The sequence below is a fragment of the Hirundo rustica genome, chromosome 3 (assembly GCF_015227805.2).
Source record: "Hirundo rustica isolate bHirRus1 chromosome 3, bHirRus1.pri.v3, whole genome shotgun sequence".
Taxonomy (NCBI): domain Eukaryota; kingdom Metazoa; phylum Chordata; class Aves; order Passeriformes; family Hirundinidae; genus Hirundo; species Hirundo rustica.
The window spans coordinates 49,361,428-49,375,282 of NC_053452.1; the positions used below are offsets into that span (position 1 = coordinate 49,361,428).

General features: G+C 36.6%; 1 protein-coding gene across 1 annotated transcript in view; it reads right to left on the bottom strand.

Moving 5' to 3' along the window:
* Positions 1–1,088: 1,088 nt before the first annotated feature.
* Positions 1,089–13,855, bottom strand: part of ADGB (androglobin) — an 86,150-nt gene continuing 73,383 nt past the window's right edge. The window contains exons 30-35 of the mRNA XM_040058131.1: positions 10,030–10,139; positions 8,319–8,474; positions 6,367–6,475; positions 4,270–4,357; positions 2,887–3,070; positions 1,089–1,238 (exon numbers count right to left, since the gene is read on the bottom strand). Coding sequence (XP_039914065.1) covers positions 1,089–1,238; positions 2,887–3,070; positions 4,270–4,357; positions 6,367–6,475; positions 8,319–8,474; positions 10,030–10,139 — 797 coding nt within the window. The remainder of the gene's footprint in view (positions 1,239–2,886; positions 3,071–4,269; positions 4,358–6,366; positions 6,476–8,318; positions 8,475–10,029; positions 10,140–13,855) is intronic.

The window sequence follows — 13,855 nt, forward strand, 5'->3', positions numbered from 1 at the left end:
AGTCTAACTTCCCAGGCTTCTGCTTGTGACTACATACATGGAAAATACTTTAAGCCATTTAAAACCCCTCTGTCTGTTCTAGAGAATTTTCAGAATTTTAGGAGTCTTGATCATTGTCTGAGCATAGAGTGATAACTTTTGAGTGTTTTTTGGGGAAAGAATGCTGGATAGAGCAGCAGCATGTGATAGTTTTTTGTGTTTGATAATACAATCACAAATACAGGAATTCTGTGATAACGGAAACAAGAGCTTAGAGGAAATATTTCACCATTTGAATAAAAAACCTGTGATTGCCACTTTATTCACACACTGGTTTACTTTTAAGAAATAATTTTAAATTCCAGCTGAGAGTCTATTGTAATTAGTCATTTTAAGCAAAGCCAGCATGGGCAAAATACATCCTAGGAAAGATAATCAAAGCGAATAATAGGGTTTTAAGGCATGCTTAACAAGCCTTAGAAGGTTGTGTAGTGAGTTTGTCACTACAGACAGTTACTGTGACATTCCAAAACACATAAGGAGAACGATGGAAGGGAAAAATATTACAGTACATAGAAAGCTCATGAGCCTTCTCAATCAGGCTTTGGTAAGCCTGCCAATGCCAGCATATGAAAACTGTGGTTTGCCACTATTTAATTACGATAAACTCCACAAATTGTCATCCATTTAAGGAGCCGGGTCAAATGACTTTCAAAACTGACAGGTTACATTCACTCTTTCAAATCTGATTCATTCATGTCTTGTTTTGTTTGAAAAAAAAAAAAAAAGACAAAAGACACTGTGATTTTGGGAGAAGTGTCTGAATGGAATATGAATTTTATTGCAAAAGTTATTGCAGTAAAACATAAAAACTTCAATAGTAGCAAGTAGCTTTGTGAGAAGCAAAATGCCAAACATTTTGCTAAAAAGAATACTAGATTGATTTTTTCACTAGAAACAGGCAAAGCAATAAAATGTGATATAGCTATCAAAAATACTTGAAAATAATAAACTTTTTTTCTCATCTTTGCATATTAACTTTCTTTCCCAAACTGTTAAGTACAATTCAGGAGTGATAGCAACTACACTTTTTTTTTGCTAAACCTTTACTATTTTTTGTTTTTCTTCTTTCGCTCTGCTTTCAGGGCTGCTTCCTGAGCTGCCAGTTCTTCTTCTCTTCTGCGCTCAGCCTCCAGCAGCTGATTTCTGTATGCTTCCCGAATGCTGTAGAGTCTGCCTCGTGTTTCATCTAACGATGCCTAGCCAAAAACAAACAGCAATACTGCTCTGCTCAACACATTGGTCTTGATTTTACCACAAGCAACTGCATCCTTCCTGTTCTGTTTCACTTTGTGACTCTGTAAATACAAGGAGAGCTTCTCTCCTTTTCTTTTTACATGGATGTTTATTGATAAAGGAAACAGCTATACGTCAATCTTTTCACCATGAAGAAGAGGAAGTTCAGAAAAATCCTTTTTAAACTGCTGCCATAATAAGCTAGTTGTGTGAAAGAAGAATAGGGCAACAGAGTAGTTACCTATCTGAATCTAGTCCATTTTCAGTTACTGGCTTGCTTAGCAGTCTTAGACAAGTCTATTAAAAACTCAGAGACAGAAATGCTGGAATGGCTTAGGAGGTGTAGCCTTTTAAGAGCTAAAGAAGCCTAAATCATAATGACCTTCAATGAGACTTGGGGCAAGTGGGACTTTGACACCTCTGAATAATTTCCCTTTCCATTTCCATCCTGAAAAATGGGGATACCTGGAAATCTTTATAAAGTTCTTTGTGGTCTACAGATGAAAGAACAGCAAAAGTGATTATCAGCACAGTGTGCATATTCCCAAGTAACTCTCATTAAAACTCATACTGTGAAACATTTTTAATGGAAATACTTTCTAGAAAGAGTTGAGGATCTACTCTTGTGAAGAATTTGCCCTTCTAATATACAGTATGTCAGGCATCCAAAAACATAGCAACATCTGAAAACCTGGACTGGCATCCTTATTAGGGTCGGCCACTGTTGGAGAGCTGCAGCTCCTTGCTGGGCTGTACTTGAGTAATATAAATCAACCTATCTGGGAACTAGTTAAGGAGATGTTTTCAAGTAAGATTTCTGTAAATAGGTTGATTTGATGTAAAATTGGTTTTACTGTCTCTTATCCTGTTTTAAGAGCTCTGAATAGTCACCAGCTGATTGATAGTAGTTATTTTATCACCACTGTAACAAATAATTTTGTTCCTGTTGGTTCCCAACAGTTAAGCCAATTTGGGAAAATATTTGTACCAATTTCATGTGCAGTTCATTGGCTGAATTAATCGTCACAATGGATCTTACACTAATGCTACCACATTTATTATTTATAGACATGATTTTTGAGGTTTAATAATCTCAATTCTTCATTTGCTGGCATCATGTATATTCCAAAACCTAACTTGTCTCTTAGATACATTAGGAGCAACTTATCCCTCTGCGTAATTTTTTTATTACTTTTCAAAAAGCTGTATACAATTCGATTTAAAAAAAAAAAAAAAAAAAAAAATATATATATATATATATATATATATAGCCAGACTGGAGATGCCTTACCTAATAAGTATCTGGTCGTGTATGTCAAATGGTCAGTTTTTTCTGATTTAGAACCATCCTTTTATGGTGATACAATAGTGTCTTTGCAGAGAGTGTATCAAGAAAGTACTAAAGATAACATATTAAGGATGTCATGCAGCAGTATTTTTTTACTTTAGAACTTTTAGTTTTAACTTTGCCTGAGTGAAATTTCAAGCTTGCTCATTGCTACTAATCACTAGTACTGAATACAAAAATTTTGCTAATGGTTGATCAGGATATTCAGACTAGTGGTGGACATCACAGCAGTAGTTAACTGGAAAGTAATCTTGAAAACATACCTGCAGGTTCTCATACATTTCAAGTATATTTTGCTTCAATAAGATTCTGTCATTTTTTTCTTTTTGTCTTTGTTCCAAAGCCAGTGTGCGAAGTTGCCTAAAATGGTTGATTTCTTCTTCTTTATGTATCTGTTGCTGTTGAACGATAGACTCATTTCTCAGCACAGATTCAGACCTTGTTCTTCTGAAAGAAATACACAGCAGATATTTGTCTCATATCAAATGTAGTTTTGGTTGTTGTCTATTTTGCTTTACATCTATATGCAGGTATTTGGCTTATATTTGGCAACATCACCATCATATGGTTAGATATGGTTGAGGAGTCACTTCTATATAGCACCAATAAGAAAATACATTCCTGAAGCCAGGTCTTCTTACACTTGAGTGTCTCTTTTAAATCTATTTGTAAAATCATGCTCATCTTCGAGCATAGGAAAGATTCCTGCATGTGACACTTACTTTTAATTTGCAAGAAATACCTTTTCAGAAGTTTTTATACTATAATTCTGCATTGAGACAAATGTAATTTATAATTTGGGTTTTTTATTTTATTTTTTTTTTTTTTTTTTTTTTTTTTTTTTTGGTTGGGTTTTTTTTGCTTTTTTTTTGTTTTACTTTTGGCATAATGGCAGGTAAGTGGATAATATATTTTTACATTTTGTACTAAATGACTCATGCAGAAGTCAAGGACTTGAAGACAAATGAAATACTTACAAGACTCAAGCTTGTGGAAGGTATTTTGCCATATTTTCTACTGTTTGAATGCTATTCACTTCAATGTAATGCCAATTTCCCTCTCAATTTAAAATTAAAATTTAAAATTAAAATGGAGCATTTTTTCAGCATTTTTTAGCCTTTTGAAGATCAGTGAAATGTAAAAACGCCACACTGAATACAAATGGACTTAAGCATGAAGTGGGTTCTAGCTGCAGCACAGCAAATAAGGAGGTGCAAGTAAATTAGCTCAGTAAGTTCATGTCAGCACTTGTAATAAAGGATATAATTCTTTAGAATAATAAATGTAATCAATACAATTATTTCAGCTATTAACTATTATTAACTGAACTGCATTTGTCAAATATGTTATTTTAAACCAGCATAACATCCTGACAAATTTCTTATGACCCTGGGATGGCTCAGCTGATAACACCAAGCTTATGGGATCAATCCCTGTGCCAGCCATTCACTTAAGAGCAGGACTTGATGATCCTTGGGGGTCCCTTCCAACTCAGAATGTCCTGTGATCCGGAAATATGTGCTCCTTTCAAGAACACTGAAATAAGCACTGAACTCTCATTTTCTTCAAATGCTTGTGTCAGGTACTCGTTACATGCAGTGCAGTGATTCAACACCTTTGACATTTATTATATTAGGGCAGTTTACCTCATGTAAGGACTAAGGTCTATGAGCTCCCATTTTTTTTGCTGTGTTCTTACTCTTGAGTCAATAGCCATTTGTGGTGCTTGCTTTCCTGTGGTAAGGAAATATAAAACAAAACAGATTCAACTGGTTATTTGGTTATGCTTAGTGAGCTCCACCTAAATTCTTATATAAATTTTTCTTCCTTTGTCTCAGCAAAATACATTATTAAATGAGAATATGGGGTGGAGAAGATATAATATGTCTGCCCTTTTATTTCCAACACCTAGGATAGAATAAAAGATGCTATAAAAAACCCACATATAGTAGAATGAAACTAATACATGTATTTTAGCTAAATTCCCTCTACTCAACAAAGTTAATAAATCTAAGCAAGAACATTGAATTTGCAGTGCCTTAAAGATATAAAAACAACTTCTGGATATAATATTCTTTTGTTAAAAAAAATCAATAAAAATCAGATTCTCTAGTCCTGTCTGTAATTTAAAAAAATTATATTCACTTTCAGGGAGAAGATTTAATTTAAAAAATACCAGTTTCAAGAAGAACTGTGACATAACAAAACTGATATTCTGAAATCTTACTCTTTTTAACCACATGGATAATAACCATGCTATGTTTTATTGTAGCATTCTTGCAATACAATGGCAATCTGATATTAAGCATGACACTGGGCTAAGCTGCTTTGTCATTATTTCAATACTTCCATCTTTCAATTTGTCTCATGCTGAAAAAACTTGTGAAATTTGATGAGGTTGAATGATGACTGCACTAGTTTTTTTTTTGTTTTTGTTTTTGTTTTTTTTAATAAACCTCTTTTATTACCTTAATTATAGCAGTAGCTATTTAAATAAATTAATTGAATGGAATAAATGTTAAAAATATTACTGTACTTTTCTCATGAGAAATAGGCAGACGTTTCTGAGCATTAAAATAATTACTGTTTATATATTTACTGTTTATACATAGACAAATACACCAGCCTTCTCTGCTGGTCTCAAAGGGTGACTTTGATCTTCTGAAGTGCATTAGACACTGTCCATTAGAACAGTATTCTCCAGAATATAAAAATCATAATTAAGATATTGCATATTACAGTATTACATTCCCAAATGCTGCACTCTGTGGAACAGAACCACAACAACTTAAAGTCACTGGGGTGTCACTCTTTCCTTCCTAATACCTTGTATTAGACTCTAAATGCTTAGTTTAGAGCAAAGCTCTAGGTGGAAAACCATTAATATTGAAGTCCTCTAGCTGGTAAATTAGAGGAAACAATATTGTTTCAAGTAACCAATACTGTATTAAAGGCATTAGGTGAGGATTAATTCTACTTTAAGTTCTGAACCTTTCTTGTGAAGATTACTTACTGGGATGGAAAAATACTAATCTATAGTTAAGTACAGGTCATAGGTTCTAGCTCCATGCACATGAGTCATGAATAGATATTGTCACAATCAGACTGGGAAGTATTCATTCCTTTTTGTGATGGCCTGATCTCAGTGTATTCACAGAAGAAAACAAACAAACAAACAAACAAAAACCACCAAACAGCTTGAAGACTTGCACCAGTTCAACTTTTCATCAGGGTACAGAAGTTGGCAGGGAATACATATGAAGAATCCACAGAAACTGTAATCACTAAATAAAATTAGACAACACTTATGAAGGAAACTGATGCAACTCAGTATGCACTTTAGGTGTATTAGTCTCTTACTAACATTACTTTAGCTGCTAAACACTTATTTAGCATTTCTACACTAATGAACTCTGGTAATTGGAATTGAGGGAGAAGGTATTTACCTCTACCCCCAAAAATTTCAGATGAATTTAGGGTTAGAATTCTACTACAGAAGGGCTACCTGAAGTTTGCTTTAGGGTAACTTAGGAGCCTCCAAGAGTTGTGAGGCTGTATCTGTGTCTGGAAATAGAGCAATGAAACAATTGAAATAAAGAGGGGATAGAGAGCAAGCCTACCATTTCACATTTGGACACCTTTATCGGGGCTGATCTATCCCTCTATTACCAGTATATAATGCAAAAGTCTTTCCTAAGGAGTGGAATATGCTGAGCAGAAGACACAGAAAATTATACTCTTACCTGTTTCTCCTGAACTAGGTGTTAAGTTGGCAGTCCCAGCCCCAGGTATGGGTTCCTCTGAATCTCTCACAGCATGCTTATTAATGAAACGCACCCGTTCCTGAAAAGCCTACAGATCACAGTTTTATAATACAGATAACAAAACTTTTACTGCGTATTTTAGATCTCAAAGAATTTTCAAAAGTAGGATTCTCTTGGTCTTCAATAGGACCTAACATCAGGGTGCAGTGTGCAAGTCTGTCTGGTGCTGGAATTGGAAAAGATGCAGGATCCCACAGAATCAGTCCTGAGACATTGCACACACACGAGAGATCAGTGTCCAATGAAATACTGGGAAATCACTGATCTCTGGCAGTTTAAAATAGCATTGGGATTAAAAATAAAACAAAAGCTGTATAGCTGGAAGTATGGCTAATGCACCTCCTTAGGGAGCTATAACTTCATCCTAGGAGCTCCTACAGCCTGATGATTTAAACTTCCTCTTGAAAAATGAGACCTTTGGGTGCTAGCCCTTTCAGACTCAATTATTTTTGATGCCAAAACTAGACATCAGCACTTCTGCCTTTTCAGATGGCAACTTTGACTCACTTGGCATTCTCTTAAGGGCTGTCATTGCCAGAATGGACACAGAACCCATTTGGCTTTTGGTCAGCCTTGGTCAATTTCCAGAGTCAGAGGATCTGTGACCCCTGAAATAGGCAGACATTGGGCCACGGTTGTCAAGAAGAAAGGAGAGGGGAAGCTCCTTAATCTGGTTAGCATACCCCCAATTTAGACCTTGTTTTAGCATATTCTGTTATTGCTGCAATTTTCTTAACAGCAGCTGTTTAAAAAAAGTCACAAACTTAAGGGGCTTCAAAAATGGAACCCTGTAGTTTCCATTCAGTTGATTTTCTGATTAAAAAAGGTAATGATGATAGAACCATTATGGTGATAATGTAAAGTCTTTGCACATAAAAGGGGATTCATGTCCAGCTAATCTTTAGGAGGCTGTACTTGCATTTTCAGTCTCAGCAAAACCAATCAAAGCTGCAGAGCAGCATTTCTCCTTAGTTTCAGAGTTTAATAGAGTAGTGTCAGGAAACATTTTGAGCTTTGAACACACTGGGAAGAACTGAGAAAATCTGAGAGTGTAACTGGGAAGACTCATGTCTGAGGTTCATTTCTGAAAGGTAATATTAAAGAACTCAAATTTTTAAGCTGGGGATTCTAGCTGAATATCCCTTAATGGGCAATAGTATTGGTGGTGATAGGGAACGTCTGTCAGGTGAGCTGGAAGACTGCACTTTGTTCTTTTATTTTTCTTTGATAATAATGTTTCGAGTTCAGAATCAGCACTGTACTTTTTGATTTGCTAGAAAGAACATGTATTAGTTTTCCATCTCAAGCATATGTCATGTCAAAAGCACCCAGATGCAGCTGGCAACTAGATCAGTATTGCTTCTCCAAAACAGTGAATTCATACTGAGGGTGTTATAGGCTCATGGGTAACCTGCAATGCAGACTGAATTTGGAATTCTGGCTGCAAAGGACGATTTGGGTACTGATATGAATAGGTGCCACTTCTTCAGGAGAAATAATTTTTGGCATGTTTATAGCAGTGTATTTCTCGATAGAATCTGTTCATGCTATACATTAAATTTGTCACAAGTAGAAGCTTTGCAAATGTGTAGAGGTAGTAGGCTAAGGAGAAGCTTTTCTATGTTTTGCAAAGCAGAATCTAAAATCTTAGTGACCTACAGAAGCCTGACATAGATGATCTGGATTCCTACCCAGAATTCAGGCACATAATCACTTTTAATTCTTTAAACTGTAAAATTTCTTGTCTTCCAGAGGGGTGAAGAGTACAGCCCTATGAAGGCAGGCTTCTGTTGTAGCAACTACTCTACCATTACAACAACTCCTGGAACTTGTGAAGAAACATCACTGCAGAGATAGCACTCTGATATTACCTTGACAGCTCTCCCTGGCTCCGCAGACTCCCATGCTTCTTTCATGGCTCTGATCTCATCTACTCGCCGGGTGTCTTTCTTCACCTCCAGAAAGTCTGCTTCTTTCTGTTCACTAACTATGCGGAAAATCCAGTAGGGTGTGTTTGAATCTCCTGGCTGAACGTATCATAAACATCATGTAGTCACTGGTAGGCATCTATTACCACTCTTTAGGATGAAGTTATGTTTTTGTATACTGATAATTTTTCTGACTGATACACATTGTACATTAACAGACTTTGATATGCATTATGACACAGAGGCTGCCAAAGGAAAGAAAGATTACTTTGCAATGCCTGGAAGCTCTTTGAGGTGTTTTGTTTACATGTTTTTCTCCACCCTTGTGCAGAATGCTCCATACTCCTAGTTTTTCTGAACAGTTTGTCTGAACAAGAGTATTTTGTGTGATTTTTCATGCATTTTACCTCCCTGCCAAGCTCCTCTTCTTTCCATCCCTTTCCCCTTTCCCTTCCTTCTTTACTAGATGCCTTATTATATTCAAATAGGATTTTTGTAGAGAAATAAACCTTGCTCTGTCTTATAAGGTTCTTTTCCAATCACTTCCCAAAGTGAAAACACCTAAAGGCATGGCTTCTCCATAACCACAGGCTAAACAGGGCTTGAAGTCTACTAGGCTATTCTGCTGCCTGACCAAGAAATGAGATATTGTGCTGCATAAGTTTCTGGAAAATATACCATCTGAAGAAGCTTTAAGTCTAAGACTTAGAACCAGGATCAGGAGTTCAGCTCTTGTTTGAGACTAAAGGAGGGCATCTTCTTTATCTGCAAGGGCTCCATCTCAAAACTTGTATATCTGTTTTAGTGGTGGACTCCCATCATCCCAGCATCTCTAGAGTAAGGCACTGTTCCAGAACTCTGTATAATTAGGTGTGGATATGAATCACAGGCAAGTCTGCTGTGCAGCAAGGTTAGTCAATTAAAAAAATCAGTAGAGATTTCTTCATGAAAACCTCTATGGTTCTTTCCTCAAACTACATGCCCTGAGGCAGCAAAATTCCCAGCAAAAGCAAAGCCATTAAACAAGGAGCTGTCAGTTTCTTCATTGCTTTCCATTAATCCATTTGCAACCAGTAATGTCAATTATTCCTTTAAAGGCAAAAAGGCTGGCAATAGCTTTTCAGACAGGCACAGAACACTCAGATGATCCACCCCAGGGGATAAGAACTTCCAACTAAGCAAGTACATACCAATTTTTCTGCCACTGTATGTCTTCCTGCTAATGACAATTGTAGTGTATGAGACAGGAACTGACTACAGTGGAAAGACCTATTTCATCTCCCTAGGAACCCATGGAAGCCAAAACAATAAGGAATTAATGAGACACAAATATGGTGAATTCTTGGAATTTAGTAAGCCTTCAGCAGAGACAGAAACTACACCAACGAAAGGAACAACCAGTTTTTCCTTTATACATAAACAAATAAATGAGCAAATTGTATCTCTAAATCTGGGATGCACACCTTTTAAATTCAACAAATTTTTAATTCAACCTTTCTCAGGTGTTAGGCTAAAAGGTGGCAAAACAGGGGTATGGAGAAATATAGGGGACATTAGAAGTCCTAGTCGTACTGATCTGCAGACCTGAGAATATCTCTATATTCAGTACAAGGATGGCACATTCAACAAATGGAGGCTTTGGCTTTGTTCTCACCTGAAATTCAAGTGATGATCCCTCTTTCTGGAACTGCTCTTTTTCTGTCTTCTCAAATGCTTTCTCTTTTGGTCTTCTGGTTGATTTATGAATATTTGCAATCTTTTTTACTTGGAAAGAAGTGAGAGTTAGGGGAAAGCTGTGCTCCTCATCCTTTCCCCTGTGTATTACTCAGATGTAGTTATAATGCATAGTGAATTAGAGGATGTTATTGTTATCTATAAATATAGCTCCCCATATAAAACCCGGGGTGGAATAACTGTACAAAACAGCCATACAGAGAGGCAAAGGAAAGCAAATTAATTAGTTGACACTTTCAAGTATGACCAATAAAGAATATTGATTGGACTAAACTACTTTTAAAACCGTACTTGCAAGGTGAACACATTGTGACAGCCTTATCTGTCCTAAATAGCGCTTTACCCAGGGCTTAACTGGGAGTTTTCCATGGTGCCTGCCAGCAGTCACTGCATTGTGTATGGGTCAGTATAAGGACTGCAATGCACAGAATCACAGCCTGACTCTCACTTGCCTCATGCAGTTCATACACTCTCTGCCAGCATTTGTTATGCACCGGGAAGGTAAGGTATTGTCAGGTAAAGTCAATGTTCTCATTACCTCACATCCTAAGTCTGTCTAGAACAGAGAATGTAGATACACCCCATCAAAAATGCAAGGAAGGTAAGGCAAGGAAACCAGTGTGAGACCCAATGCATATTTAAGAAATGCAAAATTGTCATTGTCAGAACTATCTGAGAACTTTTAAAATTAATTATATTATCAGTACATATGTATACTATATGTTTGAATTAAGGATACTGAGAATTGACATTTGCAACACTTATTTTGCAATGTCTTAGCTGGTAAGAGCCATAAACAAGACTTCTTGCATGTCATAATCTTTTAAAAATAAATTTATATATAAAGCATGTAACAGCATGTAACTTTAATAGCATAAAGAATACGTCAGTTGAAACAACCAGAGATGAATCCAAAACATTATGAGAAAGATTAAAAACCTGAGTCTGAAATTTCCATTTCCTTCCACCTTGCTGCTGCCTGAAACATTGAGACAAGTGCCGAAAACCTAGATTTAGCCAATACGGTAAAACATGGGACTTCTCTCAGAAAAAAGTTGATGTGAGTGACTGCTTCACAGTCTGACAATAATAAGATATCTTTCACTTAATGCTTTTAAGGTAAGCTATCTTTTGCTTAGCGCTTTTCCAATTTCTTTCTACTGAGGACAAATCATTGTACTACACAATTAATGAGCTTTGGATGAGATCTGCAATGTCACAGCTATATGTTACATGTTATAAAGTTGTAAATGTTAAATAGATAGAAGCATGTTTTTAACTCACATTTAGATCCACATACAAATATATATGATATGGTATATAAGTATTACACCATACATAGTACAGGTATTTGTCTAGAAATGGTATTATTCTTATCTCCTTATGCTACTTAAAAAATGTCCACTGACACCAAAAAAGCTTGAGTTGATGCAGTGCTACTAAGGCATATATTAAAGACTGAAAGCAAAAATTAAAGTGGTCTCCACAAATATTGAATATAGTAAAACAAATCCACAGGAAATGCAAATATAAAACAGAAAAGATAATTCAAAGTTATAAAATTATTACATAAACGGTTTTCCCTTTAATTTCACACCATCGTTATACACTAGCACCATAAATCAGGCTGCTGTACATGCATTATTGAAGGAATAATTAATTTTTAGAGATAAACTATTTATTGTTTACACAAACACTCAAAAGACATTCTGTGTAGTTAGCTAAATGATCTCAGACAATGATTTTCTATGTCATGGGATACTACAGGCTTTGTCTGGTTTCTAGATATATTTTGTGGCTCTGAATGATAACATTTTGATGCTCTGAACTTATAGCATGCCCTGATAAGTTAGTAAAGAACAAGCAAGCATAAGAAATGACAGGGCTAGAATGAGGTAACCTACTTTAACTCCAGATATGAAGGCTTAGGGCAAGATTAAGTTGAGATCTCCAAGCTCTCCTATGTGCTGCACTGTCCAGGTTCCCCCCAGCCCTTCCCACTCCCTCAGCAGAGCGAGCAGTATCCTTAGTTTGGAGATCAACCTCCAGAAATGCCTGGAAGGGCAATGCATTTTGGCATGCAGCCCACTCTGATTCAAAGGGAGATGCAAGTAGCAACTTGGGGCTTTTCTAAGGGCAAAGCCAAGCAAATGCTTTGTATGGGATATGGTAAGAAGAAAGTCAGGCAGGTGATACAGAAAGTAAAAGGCCATTCCAGCTCACAGCTTATGCATCAATCATCACAAACTCTCAGTGGCAGTTTTTATAACTGTGGCACCAAGAAAAGCTTGGGCATCACGTCGGCTGACAGCGATGACACACAGCTGACAGCAACTTTAAAATTAGCTTCTCGACTGCTCCTCAATTATTTATACAAAAATTCATTTAGTCTAATGCCAAATGGGACCAAAATGATCATCCAGTCTCATGTCCTGTCTATGACAAGTTAAACAATTGCACCAAAAGATTCCTAGCTGAAACTCAGCTTCAGATTGAGATACATAATTTCTCTTTTTTAGGCAAGATAGACAGCTACTCCTGGTTTATGAAATTTAAATTACAGAGAATCTATCTTATTCATAGGCGTAATACAGAGGAGTCTTTTGAAGCTTTCTTTGAGAAGGTATCACGCTCCTGCTATCTGAAATAGGCTCTGATCATTTAGTTGGATGACCCAATAGTTGGTAGTAATGACGGTTCGTTGCCCCATGTGGGACTTTCATTTCATTAAGAAAAGATTGAGAAGTTCAGATGTTGCTTTTCCTGTCTTTGACTGGACCCTCAAAGGATTCTTGAGAGATGGCAATGTCAAAAATCTTTTCAAAAATCACCCAGACACTAAAATTACAGAAAAAATACACTAGGATAGCAGCAAACCAATAATCTGGTTGCAGTAGTGGTGTGGGGTTAGAGTGTAGCTTAGAGATCTCCAGCACCATCATGTATCCTCTGCAAACTATTTGTTCACTGAACACCAGGCAAGTGATTAATCACTGCTGACAGGCCAGCTGGGAAAGAGAAAGACAGAGAGATCTGAACAACCCATTAAACATCCCATGGAATCCTCTCCTTGGCATGAGCCAGCAAGTTCTGTGAGAAAATAAAACCTGTGGGAGAAACTTTCACTGCTCTGGAGGATAAAAAGGAATATTCCAAAGCATACTGCCTGTCCTGCCTTTTCAAACCTACCTCTCCTACCTGGGCTCTATCTCTATCTCCTACCAACTCTATCTCCTGCTGTCCCAGTTGCATAGATAGCCCTCTCTCATCAACAGCTCACACTCCTAAGTTAATTTAAGGCAATATGTCATATGCATGCTGCAGTCAGCATGCAGTGACCATTCAGCTTGGGCTTGTGACAGCTGCACAGTGAAACTTATGAGCTTACTACATGAAAAATAAAACCAAAGAACCCCAAAACATAATAGCTGAAAATCCTTTATACAAAATGGACCTTAAAATGATTTTGTTCACACAGTCAAGCAACTGAAAATGGTACAGGCAAGATTGCCTGCTGATTGCTCCCCTTTTACAAAGGAATAAAGATCTTGAGCTTACATTTTTAAAAGTTTTTTTCCACTGAAGACTTGCTCCATAACAGGTCTCAGAAGAAGGAGAAAAAAAACCAACAACCCCCCCCCAAAAAAACCAAACAAACCAAACCAACAAATAAAAAACCAGTCTCTCTCTCTCTCTCTCACACACACACACAAAAAAAAAAAAAAAAAAAAAAAAAAAAAAAAAAA